This window comes from Grus americana, chromosome 5 (genome assembly GCF_028858705.1).
Source record: "Grus americana isolate bGruAme1 chromosome 5, bGruAme1.mat, whole genome shotgun sequence".
Classification (NCBI taxonomy): Eukaryota; Metazoa; Chordata; class Aves; order Gruiformes; family Gruidae; genus Grus; species Grus americana.
In genome coordinates this window covers 32,889,421-32,916,431 of record NC_072856.1, presented here as the reverse complement: position 1 = coordinate 32,916,431, position 27,011 = coordinate 32,889,421, and the positions used below count along the sequence as shown (strand labels likewise).

Genomic DNA, 27,011 nt, shown 5'->3' with positions numbered 1-27,011 from the left:
TTATACACTGCATTTGTAAGGATTATACTAAGTTGTCATTTATTTTCCATGTGCCATTTGATCCCCGGCAGAATCTGAGTGGGTGGAATGTGTGGGACTCTGCCTGTTCTGCCAGAACTGATGATGTCTTCTGTGATTGGTAAATCAAAGTAGCAGCAGCATCCCACCAGACCTTGATGCCTCTTGCTAGTCACGCTCCAGTCACGAAGCAAGCTTACAGATAGCTTCACTGGGTTACCTCCCTTCTTTTCAAAAAAACACTTGCATTGCTAGTAGGTAGAGAAGACCACAGACTGAGGAGCTGTTAAGTTTCAGTGTAGGTTATACACTGTTAAAGTGTTGGGCAATTTAGAAAGGTGTATCACAGCTAGCTCTCAGCAAAGTAAGAAGTTTCTTTTACTTTGAAGCTTAGTTCTTCAACTTCACTCTGTGTGTCATAGAGATTTTGAATTATTAGAGTCTGGGTTGAGTCTGTATCAGCTAATCAGTTCAAGAAAATGTAGCTGAGCGTGGTTGAACTTGCAGCATAACTGGGAGGTTCTAAGACTTTGTGGTCTCTGGGAAAGCTAGATTTGACATGTGGAGTACTTCTGTCACTCTGATCTGAGGTGCCTCCCACTTTGAATAGGATGACTTCAGGAGCGTTCAAGTGGGGCTATTTCTGTTTTCCTGCCGGACTCTGCAGAGAAGTTGCTTGTGAGGCTGAGCTGCTGTAAAGCCAGCAGAAAAGATGACTTAATATTTACGCTAACCTAACCACATCTAGAGTGAAAATATGAAGTGTGCTTAAGAGAGGCTTTCCAGCAAGACAGGACTAATAACTCTTTGCAGTTCTGCCCAGCCAGTGGTAAATGAGTTGAGTGCTTGTTCTGACGAGTCCCGTGACAGAGATGAGTCGTTCTTAAAGGACAAATGAATCTGCCCAGATATTAGATTCTGATATGTTCAATGGTCCTGAACAGAGCCAAAGGTCAGAAGAGAAGCGGCATGGCAGGATGAAAAAGTATTCTCCAGCATGTGTTGATGTATCAGATTGAGGTTTCAGGATTGCTGCCTTACCCACCTTTCCCTAGCAAAGCTGTCTGTAGACATAATGCTGAGGGAAACTTCAGTAACTTAGGGCTTTGAGCTTCCCGGTTCGGTTTCCACATGGATGCAAGTGGAACAGCGCTTAGCACAAAATGATCTCCTGTGTGCATGTTGTTACTAGATCAGCCTTGGCCAAACTTCCAAATTAGTACTTTTTGGATAGACTGAGTCAGAGGCAACAGCTGCTTCTGCTGAAAGGATGAAAAATGAATCGGCTGCAAAAGGCTCATTAGTGAACGACGAAGGCATACCAGGGCAGAGCTTTAAAGTGACTTGGCTAGTGTGGGGATCTTTCCATGCATATGTAAGAAGACAAGGCTTCATTCTAAACTCTAAAATTCTTACTTCAGAGATTCCCATGGTCCCTTGGAGTTTAGGACAGCCTCTTGAGCAGATTCATGACTGTGCAATGACCTGTGTCAAGCCTCAGAATAAACCATAGCAGAACTGGGGTTAGAAGGTAGGCACGAGCTGGCCTCTTGTGTAAGGGGGAACCAGGTGTTGTGTAGGTTGGTGGTGACTGCCCAAGTTCCACCTCCCAGTGGAAGGAGAGCGACGGACTCCAACACCTGCTGCTGCTAGTGTTACCAGCCAGGTGACATGTCATCCAGAGATTGAGTGGCCATGCTGAAACCCACAGCAGGGACGTATTTTGGGAGACTGCCATAGCAAGAACTTTTAAGGCCTTATTGGAAAAAGGAACCTGATTACCGTACTAGGCTGAAGTTTAGGGAGTGGAAGTATTTTGTAGTCATATGGAAATACACAAGCAAGTTAAGCCTCCTGAGGCACTGCTAAATTGCAAGCCTCTTGTCACTTGCTAGTGGAGATGAATTTTTCTCTGCTGTATCCTGAAGGTATGTTTCTGCTATGTCCTCACGTAGTGTCAATAGAGGGACTGTGTTTATTTTGGTGAGACCAGTCAGTGCAAATCAGTCATCTCTATCCTGTCAAAACCTGTCCAAAATCAGCATGAACATCTGATAGTTATGCTTTTGCCTATAGTGTCTCATTGTTTTAACTGAAGAGCCGGATGGTTTTCCTGAGACCAGAGCCCATAGTGTTTGTCAGGCTTTTATGCTAAAAAGACGGCTTTGGGATATTACTATATCCAAATTGAAAACCCACCTAGGAACAGTCAGGCAAACAGTAGGGTAACTGTGCAGGTTACCTCTGAATTGAGACTAATTTTTAGTTTTATAGGTTTCTGGAGAGAGGCGAGCAGGGACAAGATGAGAAATCAGAGCTCTGTGAAGAGTGAAGTTGAAGTTTAAAATTAGCACCAGTAATTGAGGACAGTGAGTGTTAATTGAGTTGAAATGCCATGCCAATACCTTTTCTACTAACCTGCCTCTATGCAGTAGGCACTGTAAGTTCCTACACAGCTGCCTGTTCCTTTTTTGAAAGAATATCAAATTATTTTGACATTTCTTTGTTATATTTTTTAATAATCTCTCTGTTGTAATATAAAGTAAGATTTAGAATTGGATGAGCTGCCAGTGAGAGGAAGAGAGGCCCATGATGAGTGTTAGCTGCCTCTGCCCAGTGTGGTGAATGCTTTTGGACTCTACATTTCTTAATAATCAGACCTTTCAAACTAAAACTCATATGTAACTTTCTTAGGGGGACCCTCTTAATCAAACTTTTGAAGGGGGAAGGAAACCCACCAAACAAGCTGGGTGCTACTTACGATAGTGCGTTTGGGTTTCAGAAGCAGAATCTGGGACCCTGGTGATTATACACAGTGTTGTTACAGCACTTGCTTAATTTCCTTCTCTAAACACGTGGAAGTAATTATGGAGTGGTTGGAAGAAGGCACGGGGAGGCCGGAAGCAGCCTTGGAAAACAAAAGCAAATGAAACATGTGCCACTTGGAAAGCTGCACTGTGCCTACGGGGGAGAGCAGGTTTCTGTATTAAACAGAATTTATTCTGGAGCCACTGTACTGTTGGCTACAACTGCAGCCCAGATGCAAATTGTTTATGCTGTCCTGACAGTATGGGATGCTGTAAAGTACTGGTCAGCTGGTCTGGTCCTTACTGGACCTGAGCAAGCTGCATGACCTTCCACATACATCACCACCAGCAATTTTTATTTATTTGTTGTGTGTGTGCACGCACACAACAATAAGATTGCTTTATCAGAAGATCTTAAAAGCACTTCTGCAGTTGCTCCCAGTTCGTTTCCCCACTCCTCGTTAATATTTCCGGAATTAATTTAGCAATCCCAGCTTTGTTTAAAAGCACCAGGTTTTTGTCTTATGAATTGGTGTTATCCTGATGTCCAGAATGCCCGGTGCGGATCAGAGCCCCACTGCAGCCGGCCCTGTGCAAACATAATGCAGAGCCAAGTCTGAAAAACTTGGCAGCGTTAGTCTCAGAGCCTGCCAGGCTGAATCATTTGGGAATGTATCTGAGGGGAGCGTGTTACAGGTGGGCCTATTATGGGGAAAATAATACAGTTGTCATAGTGAGTAGCACTCTTCCAGGGAGGCAAATCTGCTGCTGGAGTACAGTTGTGTTTTGGTTGCTGCTTTCCATCACAGGAATTTTCCTTTCACAGATGTGGTTCTTTTTGTTAGCCCTGGATGTTGTGTCTGCCTAGCATACAGCAAAGTCTGTGCTCCTGTTTTGGAGGGGGAAAGGAACTTGAAAGGCATAAAACTCATTTTTCTGCTAAAACTTCAGTGAGAGGAGGGAGTTGTCTAACTGAAGCAAAGCTTTCTTCTAAGGGGCAAACAGAGAAAAGTATGTTTTATATCAAGACAGTCTGTAGCACTCTAGAAGCAACAGTGGCAGCTTCATATAGCCTAAACATTTTGACTCTTGTAGAATGTAAATAGAATTTTTGTTTTAGAGCAAGCTTTGATGCTAATGGCTCTCTTCTTAGGAGAGAGATAAGCCACTGGAAAAAAAATCATATTTCTAATAGAAAGACAGACAAGACCCATAATTAATGTTGCACTAGCAGGCTTCCTCCATGGTTGGCTAATCACAGCTGAGTGTTAATAAGCATAGAGTTTTTTTAAATACTGTTGTAACATGTTAATTAAGATAATTCTGCTCCATGTGTCTCTTGAGTTACCAGATGGTGACTGCATTGGTGGAAGGCTGCAATTAGAGGCTTTTCTTTATTCCTTTTTCTTCCCCTACCCTAAAAAAAAAAAAAAAAAAAGAAAAGAAAAAAGAAAAAGGCAGCTTTGGTGTGGATGGGATGGCTGTGTGAGGGGTGCCTGTTACTGTACACAGTGTAAGTGCTTGTGTCTATATAAATGCACAGCTATATGATTATATATACAAATCTCTTTGCTTTGGTTTCTTCTCATTTACCCACATTATGACATGAAGAAAAATAAGCCTCCTCTTCAGTGTATGTCCTTGCTAGGGAAACTGTAATTTCCCTGTAAAGGCTTCAGCCCTGCTCGGTTTGCTCTTCTGTCATTGCCTTCAGAGTAAGCAGCATCTGGAGCCAGTAAAGACAGAGAGCTTATTTTTCGGTGGACTTTGGCCTCTGCTTAATACACAGAGCCCAAAAGAGGGTTATGTTTTGCAGTGTGTTTTTAGGAAGGCTTAAAATATTTTAGGGGCAGGGTTGGTGAGAAGTGTGTGCGCTCACAATGGAGGCCTTTTATTGACTTCTGCCTCCCATAAGTAAAATATAAAGAGGTTCTTTAGCCTCAGCTGTTGTGACTGGGCTCCGGCAGCAGCTGCCGTCTCGGGTTTGTCCCTCTGGGAAATGACCCATCTGCTCATGTGCTAGAGAAAGCCAGAGTGCTGAAAAGGAGATAGTTCAAAATCTGTTTGCCTGGTTCCAGGCCCCATTTCCACCCCAGAAATTACAGACCAGTGGAAAACTTGGGCATCTGGTAATCTGTCTTTTTATGGTGTGAATGCTGTCTCCAGCTAGAAACACACTGAGTTCTCAACTGTTTCCAGCTGGCAGAGGATAGCTTCGCTTTGGGTCCCTTTTCAGATATTGTATCTGCAGCTACTGTATTTATATAGATAAAACCACGCAGGTTGGCACACTTGTGGGCAACAAACAAAAAAACCCCACTGACACCTCTGCCTTCCTGAAAGGGGAGCAGAGCATACTTCACCTCCACTGGAAGGGACCCACCTGTCCTCTAGGGAGATGGCTTTCGAATGACTGAGGGAGACGTTTGTGTTGGAATTTAATTATGTGGGCTAAAAAACATCCTCAAGATGCTGGATGTCAGGTAGAATCTCAAATATGATTCCCAGAGCAAGTCACTGCTGTGCTTCTTGGAGCCAGCCTGCCAAGAGAAACCCCCATCTAAAGCATGTGACTCTTGGTGTTCAGCACAGACCTGCTGTTACAAGCAGTGACATTTATCCATGGAATACTTGATGAGCCATTTCCTAGCCAAATACTGGTATTAATCCAAACACTCGGACTGGGGGGGACAATGCAGGAGCAGAGGGTGCATAGTGGGAAGCTGCTGTGCTGAAAGCTTTTGAGTGCATCCAGGCAAATGTCACTGGTTGGAAACCTGAAGGTATTTAACACTCAGAAATGGAGTTGATACTCTCACTAGCTGGGGCATGTGGGTGGAGGTGACTGCTTTTGTATCTACCACTTGTGCATCTACCGCTAAAGCACATCCCCTTGTCATTGCTTTCTCAATGGGAAGGAAGGCGTGGGTGGGGAAGAGGCAGTACTGTTGATCAAAACCTATCTAGGTGCTTTTTCTCTGCAGGCCAGCTGCCTAGGAAATGGTTTTTGCCTTGGTAAAAGATGGTGTTTAGTTGACGTAGCTAGTCTAAAAAGGGTATGAAATGATACAGACTTGTTTTTTACTAAAACCAAATTGCTGCCGAGGGAGGGCCTTCCAAAAGTGGGTTCTGCTGTTTATAGGCTGGTTTGTGTGCACAAGGGAAGAGACCAAAACCAAGGATGCTGCCTGTCTGGATTTCACACTGAAAGCAAAGCTGGCTGGTCTTCTGTCCCCTTCATCATCTTCTCTGCAGAAGACTCCTGGAGTCAAACACCAATCCCACCTCAGGCAGAAGGAAATATTATGTGTGACTGAAGGCCCTGGTTTAAGAGGAAAAAATCCTGACCCAAAGAGGAGCTTGTGGAATTTTTTTGTTCTCCAGTCATGGTGTCACTGTAGCCGTGCTGGTCTTCCCCTGCTCTGTCAGAGCACAGCACAGCAGGAGGCTTGGGTTAGAGGGGCCTGATAGGTAGCTGTATGCTTTTTGAGTCAAATGGGTGTGTGTGTATATTTTTTTTTTTCCCTCCTCGAGGCAGCAAAGTACCTTTAGCCCAGAATCTTCAGGGCATAAGGGGTGAAGTTCTCGTGAGAAAAGCAGCTAACTTGGGCAGTGAATTTCCTGTCTGCTAGTTGGGAAGGGTTTATAAAATAAGTGCTTGCTGTTGAAAATGGTGTGTATGCCAGTTGTATGCATGCCTTCAGTTTTGGTGCCGCTTTTCTAGTTTTTTTCCTCTCAGTAGGCATGTAGTGGAGTTTCAGTTCATCATATGCTATGCAGGGATCTGTGCTACCGTAGCAAATGTGGGAGAGTTTGAGACAACCACTTCTCTAGGAGGAGAAGCTAAGTTTAAAAACAAACAAACAAATTACTTGCATGAAAACTTGGACTGTGTTCTGCTAGGTGTAAGCTGAGGCACTGTAGCCTGTGTGCAGGCACTGGGAGGCTGATGTGTTGCCTTTGTTGTTGTTCAAGAAGCTGCTAAGTGAGTTTGGCAACTGGGGCTGGTTTCCCTACTGCTCTGGCTAAGGACAGTAGTGACACTATTATCTGGTTGGGTCAATTCATGTTTCTCTGAGTACCGGTGACAGAGGTTGGGTGTATATCCAATAAATAGAAGAGATCCAAGAACTGGGCTAAGGGAGGGGTAAATTGTTTCCTTATTGGCTTACTAAACAAGCAGGAGATTAGTGGAGCGGTCGGGTAGTGCCCTGCTGGCAAGAACTGAAACTCTGCAGAGAGAAAACAATGTCTCTTCTCCTATTAGCAAATACAGCCTGAGCTCTTGGTAGCAAATTCATTCAGTTGCTTCCTAAGGCGAAACTAATGTTCAGTGTCACCTCTGAGTGGGATCCATGGGCGGCACTCTGCTACAATTGCCAGACCTTGTAGAAACCAAAGTGAGCATTATTGCTGATCTCTGACTTGCACGTAGAGCTCTGTCTAGCTGGCTATGTCATGCTGTTACATTTTATTATTTTTTATTTTTTTATTGTGAAGAAGCATTGAGTAAAAAAGATGAAGCCCTGTGTATGAATTTACAAACAAATAGCAACTCGAAAAAACCCCACACTATTGCTACAAGCTTGTCCAGGGCACTAACTGGAGAGAAATGGTGAACCTGGCTCTGTTGTTTTCAGTATGGTGTTAATTAAACCCAAACCTCAGGTCCGAGATGCTGAAAATGCAGAGCCTCTGCAGAAGGATTCAGATGCAGCTGGTGTTTCAGACCATCCATTTAGCTGTGGCAGGACCCAGGTTGAAGAGGGGAGTAGAGAGGGTTGATTACTCTCAAGGGTGCCTTAGAGTTTGGGGCTTTTTGAAGGTCCTTGCCAGAAGTTAGTAATAGCCTTTGCAGTTCCCTTTGTTGTACTGAAGTGATGCACAGACATGAATTACCCAAACTGAAAATTAGAGGCCTCCATAGCAGAACCAAGTAACTGGAAGATGGGGTTTATTTTGGATGCTTTTCTGGATGTGCTGTTTATACGGCTAGTGGCAAGTCCTGGCTGAGGGAGTAAAGGTGGTGATGTTTTGGATAACCAGAGACTTGGATAGAGAAGTGATCCTTGCCACTATGGAGTGCACTGGAGCACAATTTGGAAGAGATCAGACAAAGGCAGTGACTGTGACCAGGAAGGAACCTTCTTGTGTGACAGGAGATGTGAAAAGAGACAAAAAAGACATACTTGAAGGCAAGACACTTTTTTAAACTGCTCCACAAAAATCCTACTGTAGGGGGAGTCAAGGTAGCACAAGAAAGTTAGGATGAGGCTTCAGAGGGACAGCATGAAGGAAATATTATGGCCTGTAGTATCGGGGCAATTTAACTAGGTGCTTATGTGTTCTGCTTTACAAAGATGTTTGCTCACCAGGCAGGACATGCTGGGGTGAGACAATCATGACAGGTTTAACCAGACTAGCCAGGGAAATGTTCATCTTGTTAGATCAGGAGGGTGGGTTTTGTTTGTAGGATGTTTTTCCTCTGTCAGTCTTGATAATACTGGTTAAATTGAGTAAACCTTGTAGATGAAGAAAGACAAGTACTGAGCTGAAGATCTTCCATTTCCAGTCTTCACATCCCACAAAAGTTGCAGTATGTCTGAAAGGCCAGGACATGTTAACATAGCCAAACAGGGCATCCAGCAGAGCAGTCTAGCTTCCAGAACTCTTCAGAACTAACACAATATTCCTCTAATGCTGCTCTGAGGATGGTCAAACATGCTAGAGAACTTGTGTAGTCAGTGAGGAATTTACCTGAGGCTCAGTTCAGCTTCTTCTTGAAGTTGCTGGGATTTGGACCTGACTCATATAAACAGCAGCAGATTTAATTTGTCAAAACTGTTCCCATCCTAGCTTTAGTGACCTTGTTTAGTATAAGCTATCCCTTTGCTAAGCAATGTTGTATCCATCTGCCCACTCACATAAGGTGAGCAATGCAATGGTTTGTTGTCCCTCAGTTACAAACCTACAGTTATGCACTCTAGCAGATGATGATTAGTAGTTGTCTTGTTCTGCTTGTTGTTTTTTTTTTTTAATTTTTTCTTATAAGAATGAATTCAGTTAAGGAGGATTTGGTTTTCATCTCTGTGTGGTCAGACTGCCCAGCAAAAGAGGTGAGTGACTGAAATACAGCTCAGGCGCTTGGTGCAGAAAAAGGGGTGCAAGACTTCTGCTAGGATCTGGGATTCTTACTAGTTGAAAAAAGAAACGGCCAGTGCCAAGCAAACAAGACTGTAGAGAGGGGCCTTTCAGTCACCTCTTGTACAGTGGCGTGCCTGTGCAAAGAAGGTCAGTACTGGGGAGCTTTTATAATTCTGTGGCAATTATCCAGTCAGATTGAAGTATGTTTTAATCTTACGTCGTACGTGTAAGTGGAGTGTATTGTACTTGATCCTTGCCACAACAGGCTCATCCTGCTTGGGCTTTGGAAATCTTCTGCTTATCTGTGAATTTCACTCAGAGCTCAAGGCTCAACTGTGTCTCCCCTGTGGTTTATGTTCTGAGTATGTAAAACCCTCACTTCTATGTCAGCACACAAAATACCACAGATGGAGGTGTGCAGTATTATCTGTGACCATGGCTGGTTTTCTGTTGTTTTTACATTATGTTAGAAATGCTTTGTACCTCTGCATCAGGTCAGCGTTCAGGACCGTGGCTCAGCTTCAGTTCAGCCAAGACATGGAAGATCCATTTCACCCTTTGGTGATAAGGTTAATCAGTTTGGCAAACTGACATCTCTTATTGTCTTCAAAAAAAGCCATGTTCCAACCTGTCACAGCTGTCTGTGGATTTGATAGAAGGGAAAGCAAGTGAAGTTTGCCGCTACTTTTAGCAGAGCCATGGGAAAGGGAGCAGGTGAAGGTACAATGTGATGACAGTGTGGTTGCAAGAAAAAAGGTTCCTTAGTATTGTGCTGCTTATTGTCAAGTTGCTAACAGCTATTCAAAGGACATATGAGCAGTTAATCCTCTTTGAAGGAGGACAGTATTTTCTCATGTAACCTAGACACAAAAACCCACGGTGCTTGCAGGTGAGTTGATGGGAAACAGAGTGGAGGTCCATACTGGCTTAATATTTTTTAATTTGAGTATTAAAAAAAATTGTCTATATGTGAAATACCTAGTATTTTGGAATGGCATCTGTGGAAACTCCAGTGCATAACTTTATTTCTGCCTGTCAATCTGGAAATGACAATTTCTTTACCTCTGAACAGAGTTCAGTGATGTTCAAAGTGTTTGGACTTCTCATCAGTGGTTATCTCCTTCCTGTTTTCCAGCAGCCTATGCTGGCAGAGAACCAGCTCTCTCAGGAGATGTCATAAACTTCAGTAGAAACGGGGCCTTTGGGAGTAGAGCTCTGCCCCCTTCGCACATGGTGCGGCTATGTTCAAACCCACTGTTTCTGTATGTCTTCAATGCTTGATGAATCAAGATCCTGGCAATAGCTTTGCAAGCCTAAGATGTCAGTAACCCCCTAGGAAGTTTATAACTTCTGTAACTTGGCTCTCCTTCTCTTCCCTGCCTGGCGTCAACATTTGTTTTAAGATGTATCATAAGCTCTGGGATACTTCCAAGAACATGTGTTTCGGGGAGGGAGTTGATGAAATTTCTGCATGTTTCTTTGTATTTCAGATATAACCCAGTGCCATTGTGAGTCTAGGCTGATGCTGTTGGGAAGGGGGTCGATGGTTACAATATATGTACTTCAAATGTCCCACAAATGTAAAGGAATTTTTGTAACCTTTTGGGAAGCTCTAGTGTATCTGCTATGTGCCACTGCCTCTGAACCTTGCAAGGAGTAAATGTAGAGGTCACGGTTTTGCTATGTCCCTTGAAATCTGCCCGGCTTTAATTGAGGCTGAAATGCTGAAAACCCCTCCTCCATGGTTTAGTTCGTGTGCCCCAAAAAGCACCAGTGTGCCAAAGTAATCTCCAAACAGCAACACTTTAGCCTGGAGCTGGGCCACCCAGCAGCGTGCAAACACCGCTGAGGGTTAAATGCAAGCAGCAAAGCCAGTACTGAACCTTCATGACGCAGCCAGGCTCTGAAGTGCCAATAAACAGTTTGCACAGGCAGCTATTCCCCTCCGTCTGCACCCTCTGGCTACAAAGCATGGCCAGGGCGGGCTGCTCTGGATGTGCATTCTGACAGCAGTTGGCAACCAGCCCTTTTCACCCCTGGTGTGTGAGTGCTTTATTCTGTCAGAGGGGGTAAATGGGCTGCCCTGCCTGGTTCTCTATTGCTGGTATACCAGTGCTGCACACTCGGGGTGTAAGCTTTGCTGCTGTTCTGAGGGATAAGGGGTTGTGCAGAATCAGACTCTACCATTTGTTCTGTTAGTCCTCGTTTAGAGCAGACATATGGAGGCAATTGAAGAAACCAGTTATGGAGCATGTGAAAGCTGTGTGGACTGAAAACTTAGGAACAGGTTGCTGTGGTGGAAAGCTGCATTGTCTGTCCCAAGCTTTCTGGGTGCCTGTGTTAGGCTGGGCTGGGCCCTGATTTGCAGATGTGCTGAGCTCTTAGAGATGCCAGGGAAAGGGAGTTGGTCCAGCAGGGAGCAGAGGTATTTGGCTTCCTCAGGTTTTTCCTCAGGCACCACCAGTCCGTTACTTACCCACCCAAATGTCTCCTGGGCCACCTCCAGCAATCTTCAAAATCATCAGCACTGTCTAATAGCCCTCTCTAAAGCTGCAGGCCCCAAGACGCTCGGTTCCCATGAGGCTGCCTTGCAAAGGACAGTTCAGGTGGTCTTCCAGGGAAGCTGGGGTTGCCCAGAGATGCTCAGTCATGCTGAGGGTGGAGGGTGTTCATGTTCTGGCTGCCTGATCCAGATCCCTTTTTATTTATTTCTCTAGCACATAAACAGTGTTCTTTGTCACAGTGAAGGTGACATTTCAAAGTACTTGTGATGCTCTTGGATGCTGTGATGACAAATGACCTAAGGACGTGGGGGGCAAGAGGGGAGGTGATTAATTCTGCAATCTCTTCCCTGTGTGAAGAGGACAAGTCAGGGACAACTGACTGAACATGCTTATCTGCTGCTTCTCTCCTGTTGTGCCAAGTGGCCTGTGGAGGTGGGGAGGAACCCAATCTGCAGTTGTGTAGCTGTGCATCTCCTCCTGAAGCCCTTGTGGAAGGAGGCCAAGTCAGGGTTTTGTAGGTAACTGATGTGGTGATATTTCCAAGCCTTTGAGAGCACTATTGCAATGTAAATGAGCATTTGTTTCTTGTTGGCTGGCTGATTTTTGTACGTAACTCAGAAACCTCATCAGTGTAGGTGGCACTTTACAATAGAAGGGGAATTGAACAGCGAGCCTGCCTCCTGGTGCAATGACCACGCATGAGTATGGCTCAGGAGAAGGGGGAACAGAGGGAACAAACTGTTTGCTGCAACCAGTTAGCAGAGAGATGCTATGGGTGGCTCCCAAGCAATTCCAGGTGCCTCCTGTGGCATAGAAGGGAAGTTGTCCCATCTGCTCCACGTTTCAGCAGCTGCTGTGGCAACAAGGGGTTTTTCCCCACAGTGCTGTACTCACTACCATTGCCTAAAGAGGTATCTGTTAAACTGCTGAGAATATTTCTGGTGCTCAAACAGGTCCCCACAATTTAGCAACAAACGCCCCTCTCTTGGGCTGCAGATGGAGCAGGGCATTTGTCTGTATGCTTGAATGTGAAATGTGCCATGAGTCTGTCGCTTCAGCTGATCCTAAGTGTTAGACAGGCTTAAAGTGAAAGCAGGTTTTAGCCTCATGAAGCAAAGGATTAAAATGTTGGATACGAAATGGGAAATTATTGCAGAAAAGAAAAATAAAGGAACACAGAAGGGGCAACAGCTAATGCTCATGAAGCACGGGATAGTGGCTTCTCTGAAGCTTATTTAAGAATAAATCTCCTCAAGAACAAAGTCTTCTTGAAAGGCTGCTGCTCAGACCCCTGTTAACCTTTTCTCTCAAGAAGTAAATTGAATTGCAGTTATAAAGCTGACAGAACTCATACCAGAGGGTTTTTGGCTTCACTCAGCACTTCATCTTGGGGTTTACTGGCATTCACAAGGCACTACCTATGATGCATTCACACATGTGATTAGGTTCAAGGGTCACTTGCACTGCAGCAACATAGCAATCTTTTCCACAGTGGAATGAATCTCTGTAGCTTTTCTTTTGCTTTTTAAATCTTGTCCAAAATCCAGATACTTGAACTTTGCCCAGCTGTTTCTGGCTGTTTGTCCCACAGTAAGTGGGACACTTAGAGGCAGAACCTGGGAACACGTGCCCCAGGGTTTAGGGGTAGGCTTGGATCACCATGCTGTGATGGAACAGGGTGGGTGGGATGGTTGGTTTTCCATGCCCTAAAATATCTCGAGAGGGATCTTTGATGGATTTTCTTTTTGTGAAGTTTGGGAAGCTGATGTGGATTTAAAAGGAAAAAATCTGGATTTCTCCCTCTTTCAGCCAGGCAGATAACGTGGCGTCAGCAGCGAGTGGTGAGGCTGTTCTGCAGGGTCACAGTGACCTGCCAGAGGAGAGGAAATTCTAAGCAATACAAATATCCTGTTTTCAGTGCAGTTTTCTCATTTGTGGTTTGTTGCTTTTATTTGAATGGCTATTGAAAATTCTACAAGAAAATTTCTGGCATGCGCTGTGCCTGTAGGCATTAGTCAAGACAGGGGGAGATGCAAGGAGAAACATAAAGTGCATTCAGTGCTCCAGACTTCACAGAGGTAAACAGAGGGCTTTTTAGAAATATCTTTGTAATGTAATTAATTCCTTTTTAAAAATAGGCTAGAATATTTGGTCCTACTGAAGCAAAGCTCCATTCCCCATACTGTTGATGGTATATCTGTATAAAATAGCTAAAATCAGTGTGCTCTCACAGGCTTCCAGGGTGCCTTATGGGGCAGCTCTGTACCTTGACACTGTACCCACAGTACAGTGGGGTGTTTGCATTCTTCACTCATTCAGGAGGTCTCATGCTTTTTCCATACCAGGCTAATAGCAAAGCCTGGCTGTTAGGTTCCCCCCCAGTCTCCAGTGAAACAGCTGTGGGGAAAAGATAGCACCAAGGATTTTCTGGGCCTCTCTCATGTGGAATCTCAGTTGTGACAAACTTAGATGTCACTGTTCAAAAAATATTACCAGTTTAATGCCTGCCAACTAGATTGTACCACTGGGATAACAAGCAGTATTTAGCAATCACAGAAGACATGTCGGAGGTGAAACTGAGCAGTGTTCTCTGCCATTGTGTAAGAGTTTTTCTTCTCGGTTTTGGTAGTTTCTTAATTCAGTGGGTGTTTGTAGGTGGAAGTCTGCCTACATGCTGTATCTATTATGCAACAGATGTCATCCTCCGAGATATCCTCCATGATGTTTTCTCTCTTTTCCAGATTGTCCCCAGCCACCACAGCCTGAGAATGGAGGCTATAAATGCCACCCTAGCCCCTGCAACAACCCTCTGACTTCAGGCAGTGTCATAGAGTATCTGTGTGTTGAAGGCTACATGCTGAAGGGAGACTATAAATACCTGACCTGCAAGAATGGAGAGTGGAACCCGGCCATGGAAGTCAGCTGCAGGCTCAGCCCGGGTGAGTGCTCCCTGACTCCAGTGGGAGAGTCAGAATTTCCCTTGATGCTGAGGAGGTCTATACAGCTGCCTCTCATTGCTCCAGCAATTTCATAAAAGCGGCTCACAATCACAGTTCTTTATTAAAAACATCTCTTCCATAATGGCCCATCAGATGCAAGCTCAGAGTCCCTCATGAAAGGAGTATAAAGGAGGGAACTTGTTACTTATGTGGAGCCTCTTACTTTGACAGCTGTCATCCTAGAAATGGGGGAGGCCCTAACTGAAGCATTTTCCATGCTGTCTGGTTTTGCTTCTGATGGGTTTGACAGTACACCTCCCTCAGCGGTGTACCCGTCTGTGCACGTGTGTGAGTATGTAGAGCTGATCTTCCTTGCAAACAGGTCAACTAACTGTTGGCCTCCTGTGGCAAAGAGCTGCTTCTCACTGCTCTGGCAGGAAAGGACATTGCTGACAAATGATTTCTGCTTCTCTCCCAGTGGAAGTGGACAGCTTTTGTTTTGTGGGTCTCTCCCAGCTGAACAGGAATTCCACCATCAAAGCAGGAAAGTAAAAAGGTTTGCAGGAAAATGTTCACCATACAGCCCTTAGTTTGCCTATGGCTCTTCTGGTTTTAAAAGCATGCATATTAGATAAAGGGAGAACTCCCTCCCCTCTTCAAATTTGGCTTGTTGAGAGTCTTACTGCTCAGTCATCCTGAGTCAGCAAGATGTACACTCTGGGATTGTCTCGTAATGCATAAAGCAAAGCCAGGAAGGAAACAGAAGAGCACCTTTTTCAAGCTCTTTATGGAGCTCACTGCGTATCTGTGATGTCTGGAACATCCTGTCCTATCCCGAAGACACTGTGTCTCTGTCAGAGCCACTCCAATAGCCCCTTCCTATGATGTATAAGGATGGGAACTGGGAGTTTACCTGGCAGCAACTAGATCCTGAAGAGGCTTTTCAAATTCAGCATAAGCTTTCTTTCCACAGTGGTCCCCTTTCCCCTTGCTCCACCCAGGCTGGAGAACAAAGCTGTGCTATTTCAGGTGGTGTTCTCTGGGGGGGCATTCCTGCACGGCAGCGCTTGGTCCTCATCAGGGCTGAAGAGATTGTGTTGTGATGAGCAGCCGTCCCTCGGATTTCTTTAGCATCCTGAAGAATATGTGGTCTTATCAAAAATATGAGGCCTCAAAAGTCATACTCACTGAAAAAGCCATTACTTTCACAGCACAGGCTTTGAAACAACTGGTCAGGGTCAGAGACAGCTGAGGTTTAACTAGTGGGTCTCTTTCACAGGGCTAAAAGGAGGAGGAGGAGGTGAGAGACTGCTGAGGGAAAGGCAGTAGGTCTTAAAATGATTGGTAATGGATAAGATCCCACCTGCTCCTTATAGAGTAAATAAAATCCCTAGCAGTTATCAGATTTTTGTGTAGCTCTGAGCCTGTCAGCCCCATAGCCTTTTGACAGTTTATTGTATGAGTTAGTGAGCATCTTCTTGTAATATGAGATGGTGAATGTGCTGGAGTGTACCCTGGGTGGTGAGCAGTTTTTTACATCATTGTGTACTGATGCTGATAACAGAGCACCTCTGTCTGCCTACCCTCTTCCCTGTCAGTGTACTCAGTGCCCTGAGTAATGTTGAAAACTGAAATTGTTACTCAACCCTATTTGCCATAGGGGAAAAAACCTACTAGACATTGTTTTTCCCTTGGGAGAGGTCAAGCTACTTCTCAAAAATTTCAGGAAAACAAGTTCAAAACAACTAAACCAAAAGGTTTGACCCCAAGAGAAGATGCAGAAAATGCAGACTGACTTTCCGGCTTATATGCCTGGTTTGGGCATAGATTTCAGGCTGCAGGCTTAAAACCAGTGGTCCTCCAGCTTTTTTTCTTCTGTTTGCAGGCTCCTCTTCCCCTCATCCCTACCTGCAGGTGTGTTCTGCATCCCCCTGCAATTTGAGACCTGTGTTCCTGAAGAATGTGTTGAATGTAGCAAAAAGGAATTGAGAAATTGCATACCCGGAAATGTCCTGAATGTGAAATAATATTTGCCAATGGGAAAGTGAGGTTTTTCAGATCTCTACCAAAGACATAAATTAGGGACAGAGGCAACACATATACAGTTATTTGCTGTAGAGAGGTGCAGCATTATAGACATGATATGCAATGCTCAACAATACCAGCTCCAGACCATTCTCTCTCCACTCCCCATTTATTCCTGTCTTGTAAGGGACCTTTAAAAGCCAAATTGGTTCCCATACGGTCACATGGCACAGCTGAGGAAGGGTAGGAAGGAGTAATGTGAACAGGGCACATGTATCTAACACTGACAATTCGGCATCCTGAAGCAGCATCTGCCTTCCCTCTTTGTTCCCTGGCATATGTTTGTGTGTGAGAGAAACTGAATACTTGCTGCATCTTAAATACACCCAGCCAGGTGACTTCCCCTTCCTTTGGGAGACTGTTCCATTAGCCAAGAAAACCCGTTATTTGGAACTTTTCCTATTGTTTGGCCTAAAATATCCTGCCTATTGTGCTAGACAATTATTGGCCTTGCTGGTGACATGAGGACATTTTTTAGCTTTTGCTCAACCAGATCTATATATAACATGATCCTTACCACCATCTGTCAGTTCCTGTGGCCTGCTTCTGCTGCTTTTTCTGTTTGTCTTGTGTTTTTTCCAAAGGACCCTTGTATATGTGTGTTTTGTTTTAGGTTCCCTTTACAGCTGATGGAGAGGTGTCAGCTTGAGCTTTGAACTGCCTTCTGTAAGAGAGAGCTGGTGTGCCTTGACTGTGTGGGAAACTTGGGGTCCTTACATGTGCATCCAAGTATAACTCCTGAGGGCAGGCATTGTGGATGTTTTTCCTTCCCTATGGCAGTGATTTAAAGGAGTGGATCATTTTACCTTGTACTTCTCTTGGTTTTGTAGAAAAGGACTCTCCTCCGACAATTGGAGTACCCACGCTGTCCATAGTAGCCTCCACAGCAAGCTCCGTTGCCCTCATTCTGCTCTTAGTTGTGCTGTTTGTTTTGCTGCAGCCAAAGCTGAAGTCGTTCCATCACAGCAGGTAGGTGTAGCTGGGGTTTGGAGGGGCTCAGAGGCATCCTGTTTCTTTGCAGCAGAAACCTATTAAGGTACATGGTTGGTTTAGGCCTTCATTTTGGAGCAGCTTATCTCCTCGCTTCTCTGCTCCTGTTTTAATCACCTCAGTGGCATCCTTGCCCAGTGGTCCACCAGCTGCAGTCCCCACTCTAACACTCCATCTGATGATGGGTTTCCTTGTTCTTTTTCCTTGGCCTTGAATGTGAAAAGTTATGATCCCTGCTAGTCTGGCTATAGATCAGTCTTCTGCCTCTTCTAGCCTTGGATAGCTGCTGAAATACGTGTCTGGAGACACATATGTCTATCTCCCCTGGTCTGTTTGTGAGATCCTATGGGCACAAATTCTGGCAGTACTGCTGATTAGATACACATGCAAATCTGCCATCGTTCCCTACTATGGGAGGAGAACCCTCCTGGCCTGGGTTTATAGATGAGAGGAGGGACTCAGCCATAACACTGCTGCCAGCTGAGGTCAACAAAGTCACTGTGGACTCTCTCATCCAAGTTGGCTACTAGAACTCCTTAAATAAGAGCAGAGATATGGCTGTCCAGCAGTGGGGAGGTTGAGAGTTGGGGCCCTGGAGTCTGCCCTTTTCTGTAGAAGTCTGTGTCAATGGAAAAGAAAAATTCAATCTCAGGACTCTTAACTCATGAGCCTAGGTGATTGACACTGTGCCAACGTAAGAGCTGCCTGCCCCACCCTGCCAGAGGTGATCTTGCCAGCAGCAAAGGCGGCAAAACAGGCAGCGCTGGGTGTTGCAGAATATAGCAGTGTAGCAAGCTGAAATCAGCAGTGGTCAGAGCTCTTTTTTTATCTGCGGGCTGTGACAGCAGAGGGCTCTGAGTCATGATCTCTGTCAGATGTAGCTGTGGAGGCAGGTGAGGTGGGAAGCATTGTAACCTTTTCAGCTCTTGCTGCTAAATCCATCGGGCACTGTGAATTACAGCCCCTGCTCATCTTTATGGCAATTCACAGCACGGGTGCAAGGCCACGCTTGATTAACCCTGTTAAACCACCATTCATGTTTCTGTCTGTTCTCCCCTTAATAAGTCAATGGTGAGCATTAGAGTCCTGCTGTGGGAGGCTACTGGAGTTCTCTGTAACATTTGTATAAAAGTGCTTGACTTGATATTTGTCCCCCCTCTTTGTTTCTGTTTTTTTTGAGGCGAGACCAAGGTGTGTCTGGAGATCAGGTCTCTATCATGGTGGATGGTGTCCAAGTGGCCCTGCCATCCTATGAAGAAGCGGTGTATGGCAGCACAGGGAACTGCATTCCACCCTCGGACTCCCGAGTGCAGATCGTGCTCTCAGAGGGAGCTGGGCAGAATGGAGCCAGAGAGATGCAGCAGCAGGACCAAGGGGCTCGCAATAGCTTTGAAAGAGAAGATGAAGCCCCTGGACGTTCTGGACTGTGTGAAGCCAGTGGCTCTCAACGCTCTGAAACTGTTCTCGTGCATCAGGCTGCTACCTCTTCCTGGGTAGCTGGCATGACTAGCAGTAGACCTGTACACAAAGAGGTCCAAGATTCAGAAAGCAGTGACATACAGAGCCTTTTATCACTCACTTCCTCCGAGGAATACACAGATGGTACGTGACTGGGGCAAGGAGCACTGAACGAGACCCTTGTAAGAGTGGGTTCTGAGGTTGACTACCTAGGATGAAAATGGCAAGGACTGCCCCAATGTACATCAGTCACCAGAGGAGTTTTTGAAACGAGATGTCCCAGTCTCCACGGCACGTTTCACATCTTAGATGTGCAAGCAGTATTTAATGCTGCCTTCTGAAGTATGTGGCGCGCTCAGACTGGGAGTCTAAGGCAGTCTGGAAAGACTGTGGGGGTACTGTTGCTCACTCTTGTCTTAGCAAAGGATTTGCAGAGAAATGCCAGCCTCCAGCGTCATAGTGCAAGTGCAGTAAAATAGCTCTGTTTGTGGAAAACAAGTTGGTGGGAGTCAAAGGATTTGCTTGGAATACAAACCCTATGTGATGTTTGGGCTTCATTTTTAGACTGTTTTAGTAAGCAGCTTACTGCTGCAGTGCATACAGTGCACAGCCCTGGCATGCGAGAAGTCCTAAAAGGGATTTACTTGAACTTACTGTACAGGGCAGAGTACTGTTAAACAGTCGGTGTGTCTTGTGTTCTTCGCTTCTGCCCTGAAGGAGTGGCTCTACAATGCTTAGAGCTGATGTGAAGCTGCAGCTTAAGATTGCTTCTGCAGAGACTGCTGCATCTTAGGCAAGAAGTGTAACCAGCTTGTAGGTAGCTCAGGGCAGAACTTCTCCTTTCTGTCGTGTCAAGCCCTACAGCCCTAGGAATGCCATCCAGGACCCTTGCAGTAAACTAGTTAAGAATTTCTGCTACAGGGTGGAAATTGCAACATGTCCTGAGATGGCATTAAACCTCAAGTGCGTAAACAGCAGAAATCCAAAAGTGGAGCTTAACGAAAAAATGTCCACAGTGTAGAAATTAGAGGATGTTTCCTCTGCGCTGTGTCATTTTTATTACTGCCTGAAATATGCATTGCCTCTAAGGTTTGTTGTATGGTAGCAGATTGCCTCTTGCAGCAAGAGACCATAAAGCTTGTGCTTACGGCTCAAGTTGAGGAAGCTGCAGCTACTGGAGGAGGTTGCATTTCTTCAAGTTGGATAAGGGCAGGTGTGATCCTTGTATCTCTGACCACCTCTGTTGCAGTAAAAAAACACGTCTTGGATATTTTGAGGAACTAAAAGATTGATGAGGTCATGGGAAAGAAGGAAACTGTTATCCTTAAGGGAAATTATTACCTTCCCCTAAACAGCATTGGTGAGGCTTTACTGGGAGTACTGTATCTTGTTGTGGGACCCTCACTTCAAGAGAGTTGTGGAGAAACTGGACAGGCTCTGTTGGAGGCCTGTGAAGATAGCCAGGGTCTGGTGAGGAGTGACTGAGGGAGCTGGGCTCCTTTAATCTGGTGAAGCAGCAGCTGAGGGCCAAGCCAACAACTGACTGCAGTTACAGGGAGTTGAAAAGACTTTGAAGCCAAACTCTTCTCAGCCGGATGACATAACGTGGGGCAACGGCCACAAGCTGTAACTTGACAGATTCACATTGGGCATTAGCAAAATATTTTGCACTAGGAGGGTAGTGCAGGACCAGACAGGCACTCAGAGAGGCGATGGAGTCTCTGTCCTTGGAGATTTTCAATGCTGGAGCTGGCGATGGTCCCACTCGCAGGGGAGGCTGGAGCAGAGCCCTCCAGAGTCTCTTCTGCTGTGTTACGATGGCAGGAAGACCACTGCATTATAACTTTATGGAAGTGGGAGCCTGTCTTGCTTTCAACAGTAGCCTTTCTGGTGTGCATTGAACTGCAAAAGTCTGACTACTTTTTCTTCTTTTCTCTCCCCACCATTCAGATATTCCCTTATTGAAGGAAGCATGAGGCCTGCTGTGTTTGCCTAGCCTTCTCCCTCTTGGATTTCTTCCTCTTCCCCTCCCCCTGCCTTCGAGACAGAAGCACTCTGTGCAGCCTTCCCCGTCCTCGCGAGCTGTACCCTGGATACCTCCAAGCAGAGACGCCCTCAGCTGAAGATCCAAAGGATGTCGCCAGGTTGCCTCCTGGATGCACCAGTGGGGTTGGTGCAGCGCTGGCTTCCCCATTCCATCTGCATCAGGGGCTCAAGGAACAGAGTGGATTTGAGCTCTCCTCTCCTCTTCCCCAGCCAGATGTTTGACAGCAGTCTCTGAAGAGCTGCTCTTTTCTTGTGCCTTTCTCCTCCTCACTCCGGCTTGTTGCAGCTTATCAGCCTCTCTAGCCCTTCCGCCGCCCACAGAGCAGGGGCTGAAACCGCTTGCTCACTGGGTGCAGACACAGTTTATATATACGTATATATGTTATATAGGCTCTTCTTCCAGCATCCCCTTTGTGACGGGGCAGGACAAAATGCCTCACTGGGACTGAAGCTGGGTTTGGGAGGGTTCCCAGTTAAGGGGCAGCTCGTGACGTCTAGAAGCGCCTCAGATGAGATGGGCTGTGTGACAGCTGTGCAATAACAGTTCATTGAGAATTGCTAGAGCGCTGAAGGCTGAGAAGTCCAACGTGCAGGAATGCCCTCTAACCCCTTCTCAAAAACCATCTCTGCAGGAGTCCGTTCCTGAAAATCACTTTTGTCTCCTCCTTCCTTCTCTACCTGTGCAGCCCACTTGGTTATGCTTTGTCTTTAGAAGCTGGGACTGGGACTGGGACTGTACCACCAGTAAACCAACCCTTTCCGTTTTGGTTCAGTGCCAGAGCAGCTCCTGATGTTAGGTTGTAGAAGAGTCTTGGAGAATGGCCAGTGGTTAGCAGGGTCCAGAAAGCTCGGAGGATGTGACTTTCAGTTAACCAGCCCTGTGTTAACTGTGAGTTAGCCCCGTTCACTGAGGCATCAGGAGTAGAACCAAATTTGTGGCCCTGCTCTTCTGAATAAGCTGTGTGTCTCAAAGCTCTTTCAGTTAAGGTGGTTCTGCACTAATGCTTAGGTTCCTTTTGGTCAGATCTTCAGGCACAGGTAGCCCTTTTCAAATGTAATTGAGAAATGGTTCAGGTGTTTGAAAACATCAAGAGAAAAAATGCCTATAGGTAGTGAATGCCTAGTGCCATTGGGGCGATCCCCAATTACCTTTCCAGCTACACTAGGTACCTTGGTACTTGGATCCTGGGTAGCCACCATCTCAGAGGCTAGTGTGGCTTCCTAGCCTCATACAGCAAGAGTCTGCTGTTTCATCCTAATGGGCTTAATGGGCCCACAGAGAAGGGCTTCTTCCTTGTGGCTGGGAGTCAGCAGCATTTATAAAGTCTCTCCTAAATACAACTCAGTTGCCTGTTGCCACGAGGGAAGGCTGGCTACGTTGACAGCAGTGCCAGAGGACACCATAGCTTATTTCTGAACCTAAGTTTTGAAGATTGTTTCAAGTTCTGGTAGCAGGGAAAAGAAAATCCAAAAATATGTATACCTCTGCCCCCCCCGCCCAGTTATCTATAGCAGGCCAGGATATCCTGGTTGCTGTTAACAGGACTGTCTTTTTGCAGGAAGCCACGTTCATCTGGGGCAGGTGATCCATTCACAAAAGTGTTGTGGTGCTTGTAAGGTTCTTCCTGGGGGGGCGTGGTCTGGACACTCTGTTCCCTGGGCTTGGTTTCAGCAGGAAGAGTTGGCTTCTTAGATGCATGTACCTTGTCATAACTGTCTTGAAGTAACAAGGGGAGTGTTTGCCCTGTGAGAAGCTGCTAAATTTTTATTTGAGTTGAAGGAGCAAAATGTCATGGCCTTATACATCATGTGGTAATATACAGGTAAATAGGGATGCTGTCTTTGCTGGTTTGCTTTTGGGTTTTGATCTTCACCATCCTCGTTGTTTCAGGAACATACCATCACGGCACTCAGTAAAAGTAACAACACCTTTATATATAAAAGTCACTGTGGCTTAGCTCCAGTTCTTGGAAATGGAGATTGGCCATAGTATCCAGCCGTGCACCTACTGCTCCTGTTCCTGATTAGCTCTTAAATCCCAGGACACCTGGAACAGCGTGTGCCTGTGGGTGAAAGAATCCTATTTTCCCTATCCTTGTTTTAGAGGGATGTTATTAATTTAAAAATACAGTATTTTAAACTTCCTTCTCTATCGCTCATGTTACCTGGCATTATCACAAGGATTTGATAAATCTGGTTTGGGTGGTTTGGGTATTTTTTGTTCAGTTTGGATGATGAAAATCCCATGTCTTTTTACAGCAGGCTGCGGTCTCTCAGCTTCAGGCACTGTAAAGGGCAGATGTTGTTTCTACATCTGCTGTTGGAATTTTAGAAAATAAGCATGGGAATGTTTGTATTTAGTTTTTAACTCCTACCTTGGAAATGATCTAAACTTGAGCAAATTGTCTTATTCACTGGTTTCATCAGGGCAGATGGAGGGACCCAGGGTATGTAGTGGTAAGGCTGAAGGAGTGTGGAGAGAAGAATGTGACTTCTTTCCTGCTACCTAACCAGCTCAGAGCAGGAGGAGTTGCTCTCTATGCATTCAAGGTCCTCTCTACTCAAACTGACCCTCAGCAATCAAGGTGTAGAAGTCGGGTAGGTGCTACCTCCCCACAAGGGACAGTCCGGTGTTGGCACCGGCTCCGTGGGAGAATCCCACAGCGAAGCTGGAAGCTGATCCTGAGGCCTGACCTTGCCCTGGACGAGCGCTTGCTCTGCCAGCAGAAGGCACGTGCTCTGTGGCCCTGCTTCCTCCCCACTGTTGTAAAGCAAGCAGCTGCCGGTTTGGGAGAGAAAATTCAATTTGGGTGGGGAAGAGGAGGAAACAAGCTGCAGAGAAGAGGGAGTGCTTTAATTTTGCTTCATTTATAGAAATTGTGGGAAATGGCTTTACTAAGGAGGGGGGGAAATGCAGAGGTGGAGGGAAATACGTAAGCGTAGATCTTGTGATCAGGCATAACCAGGCGGCTTCTGCTGGCTTGCTGAGAGGGTAAACCAGCGGCTCCCAGGCCAGGCTCTGCTGTGCTGGCTGGTAACCCCAGCTGATGCTTCCAGTGCCTGCAGAAGAGCCTGTCCCCTGCAGCAGGACCTGTGCAAGCCAGAACGTGAGAACTGGTTTGGGGGCATCACGTTCCTCTTGCCCAAGTCCTCAGCTTTAGAGTTTATTTTCATATAAAATAAGGTAGAGTGGCAAGGGAGGAACCTGAGAGATGTCTGCTTGACAATTTTTTTTCAAGGGGGGGGGAGGGAGCAAGGTCTCACTTTACTGATTATCAAGTGATTGCTACTCATTCCTGTTTGTTTGCATTCTGCAGAGGCTGAAGGATTGGGAAGTATTTTGGGCAGAGATTTAGAAAAACGAAATTGCACAGTCCTGTCTTTACTTACAGGAGCAAGGGCTGAGGGTGAAAGATCCCTCAGTCGTGAGCTCTGCTCCATCTCGGGAGCATTTGTTACTTCTGAGCAAAGAGTGTGTCCTTTGGCTGTTGCCATAGGTAGGTGCAGCCTGGATTTTGGGGTGGATGGGGAGCACAGGGGCTCAGCCTTGCAAGATGTAACGCAGCAAATGATTTTTTTTCTTTTGTTTTGTTTTTTTCCGATGGGGCCACAGCCTCCTTACCTTTTTTCCCCACCTTTTCTTCTGGCAGAAGAATTCAAAGGGAGGTATTTTTTCTTATTAAACACTCCCAACATAATCATCTCATGTTCTGTCACACATGCTGGATCTTGTGATATTCAAGAATATTAAAATGATTTAATTACATTGGAAAAACAAAAATAGCACTTATTTTGAAGGGTTTTGTTATTTCTGGAGTCTGATAGGTAAAAAAAATTAGAAGGGCATTTCAGAAGTTCAAAGTACTATGTGCAATAAAAAAACCTCCTTGCTCCTTTTCAGTTGCATAGTTTTTTTTAAAAAAAAATCAGTAAAATGCAGCCTACTGCAGTGTTTACAGCCCAGGCATTGCAGAACTTAGAGCAGTCCAAGAGAACCAGAAAGTGAAGCTGACAGTAACCCATGGGGAAGCGGGGCAGTCTCCTGTCGGGACCTGCATCGTGAAGCTCAGCTCCAGCGATGAGCCAGCTTGGGTTGTGTCAGAGCCTCCTGCCACCTTGAAGGGGGTCAGCGGCATTGGTGAGAGATGGCTTTGGGCTTTCTGCTTTAAATAGCTTGCAGCTCCCTGGCATTAACTGCAGAAGAGATAAAAAAGTGAAATTGGGAGGAGAGACGTGCTGCAGCATGTGAGCCTGTGGAGTTGTTGCTGAGTTAAAACTTCATGAGTTTGGGAGGGAGAAGAGCTTAATGCATTTTTATCCCTTTTTTTAAACTACCAGGGAACTTGCTGTGTAGAAAACAGCTTACTCAGCAAGCATACGGCTCGTTGCTAACCCCATGGACGTCTCCCCTGAGGTTTCTCCTTAGCCTTTCAGCTCTGGTGTGGCGATTCTTTTAATGCATCTGGAGCCTTTCTTTGGCCTTTCAGCACGTGGAGAAGTCAGGTGTGTTAGGAAGAAATCTGTTCCCCTTGTTTTGGGAGGAAACACCCTGAGGTGATGACTTGGGTCAGTACTGAGGAGCGAGGCCGAGGGAGCAACAGGCTTGGCCATTGGAAAGAACCTCAGATGGTGAAGTCATTGGCAGCACAGAAAAGGGAACACAAGGCGGGGGGTAAGGAAGAGCGTTGACTGAAAACAGGTATGCTGCAGGCTAATGAGCTAATGCTTTCATGACTGGGTTCTAAGGAAGCTTGTGCTTTTTTTTAGATGATTTAGCAGACACCAGCAGGCTTGCTGTATAAAAAAAAAATTAACGTACAACTGGTTGGACACACTGAGATTTCCTTGTTGACCTTTTTAGAATATATTTGCAAAACCTGGTTTTACTGTTCTGATAGTTGTTTTAAAAAAAATAATAATCTGCCTTATTACTCTATCCAGATAACTAATTAAATCAGTTTCACTTTCTGGTTTCTGTATATCAATGCAATAAATCCCATCAGTTTTGCACATCCTGCCTCACCCCATCCTCACCCTTCAGTCCTTACCAGGGAACTGCAGATTGACTTGCTCTTTGTGAACACCTTTGTTTGCAGAAGAACTTATTAGAAAACATTTATTCTCTATGATACGCTTTGAAAGCGCAGAGAGTTTTCCTAGGGCAGGCTTCATTTTAAGGCATATTTTTGTACAGGAAACAAGCCTTTTTCCCAACCTTCATCCCTTTCTCCTGCCCTTCCACACCAGGACAGAGCAGGCCACTTCCCACACTTCAGGGCCCTGAGTTCAGCACTGCTTCCAAACTCGACCCTCTGCAGATGATGTACGGATACGCGTACCCACCACAACGGGTTCTACCGATGCTTTGCGTATGCTTTCTGTAAGCTGGGCTTTTGCTTCTGTCCTGGGGTGTGCAAGGACAGAGGCAACTGAGTTGTGCTGGAAAATGTTTTAGTTCTGATTCTCAAATTTGCTTCCTTCCAAAAGAAATCAAAGCAAAGTTGTCTGTGAAGCAGATGTCCTCTGATGCAATGGGTAGACCGCTGGTGGTTGCTGATGCAAATGCAAGGGGAGCTTGATTGCCTTTGTGCATTAATCTTCTTTCCTGTATGTGTTTTCTTTTTATCTGAATTGCACCACTATGGGAATTATTTGCAGAATGGTACTCCATATATATGTGGGATTTAAAAACAAAACCATAATTGATGCTGTGCAGGATGTCACTCAATCGGTTTTATTTTGCTTTATTTTATATATATTTTTTCTGGTATCCTGTACATTGCAGTGGGTGTGAAGATAGTATTTTAATATTTGTACAAAGTCTAATTTAATTGTTCTATGTATATAACTGCATTTCTAAATTAAAAAAAAAAAGTTCTTTTGAAGTGAATCTATAATCTCTTGCATATTTTTTTAACTGCCTGGGCATTATGGGCTGGAGATCATTAGTGAATACATTGCAGTGGTGCAGTGCCTTCCCCATGAAGTCGCCTGATGTAACGTGCAGGCTTGGTGCATGA

General features: G+C 45.4%; 1 protein-coding gene across 5 annotated transcripts in view; it reads left to right on the top strand.

Annotated features, from left to right (window-relative positions):
• The window catches only part of SUSD6 (sushi domain containing 6), a 93,669-nt gene extending 66,788 nt beyond the window's left edge, over positions 1-26,881 (top strand). For all 5 annotated transcript variants that reach the window (XM_054826012.1, XM_054826009.1, XM_054826008.1 and 2 more), the window contains 4 exons: positions 14,215-14,412; positions 17,328-17,466; positions 18,668-19,089; positions 20,896-26,881. In XM_054826012.1, coding sequence (XP_054681987.1) covers positions 14,215-14,412; positions 17,328-17,466; positions 18,668-19,089; positions 20,896-20,921 — 785 coding nt within the window. In that variant the 3' untranslated portion in view covers positions 20,922-26,881. The remainder of the gene's footprint in view (positions 1-14,214; positions 14,413-17,327; positions 17,467-18,667; positions 19,090-20,895) is intronic.
• Positions 26,882-27,011: the final 130 nt, after the last annotated feature.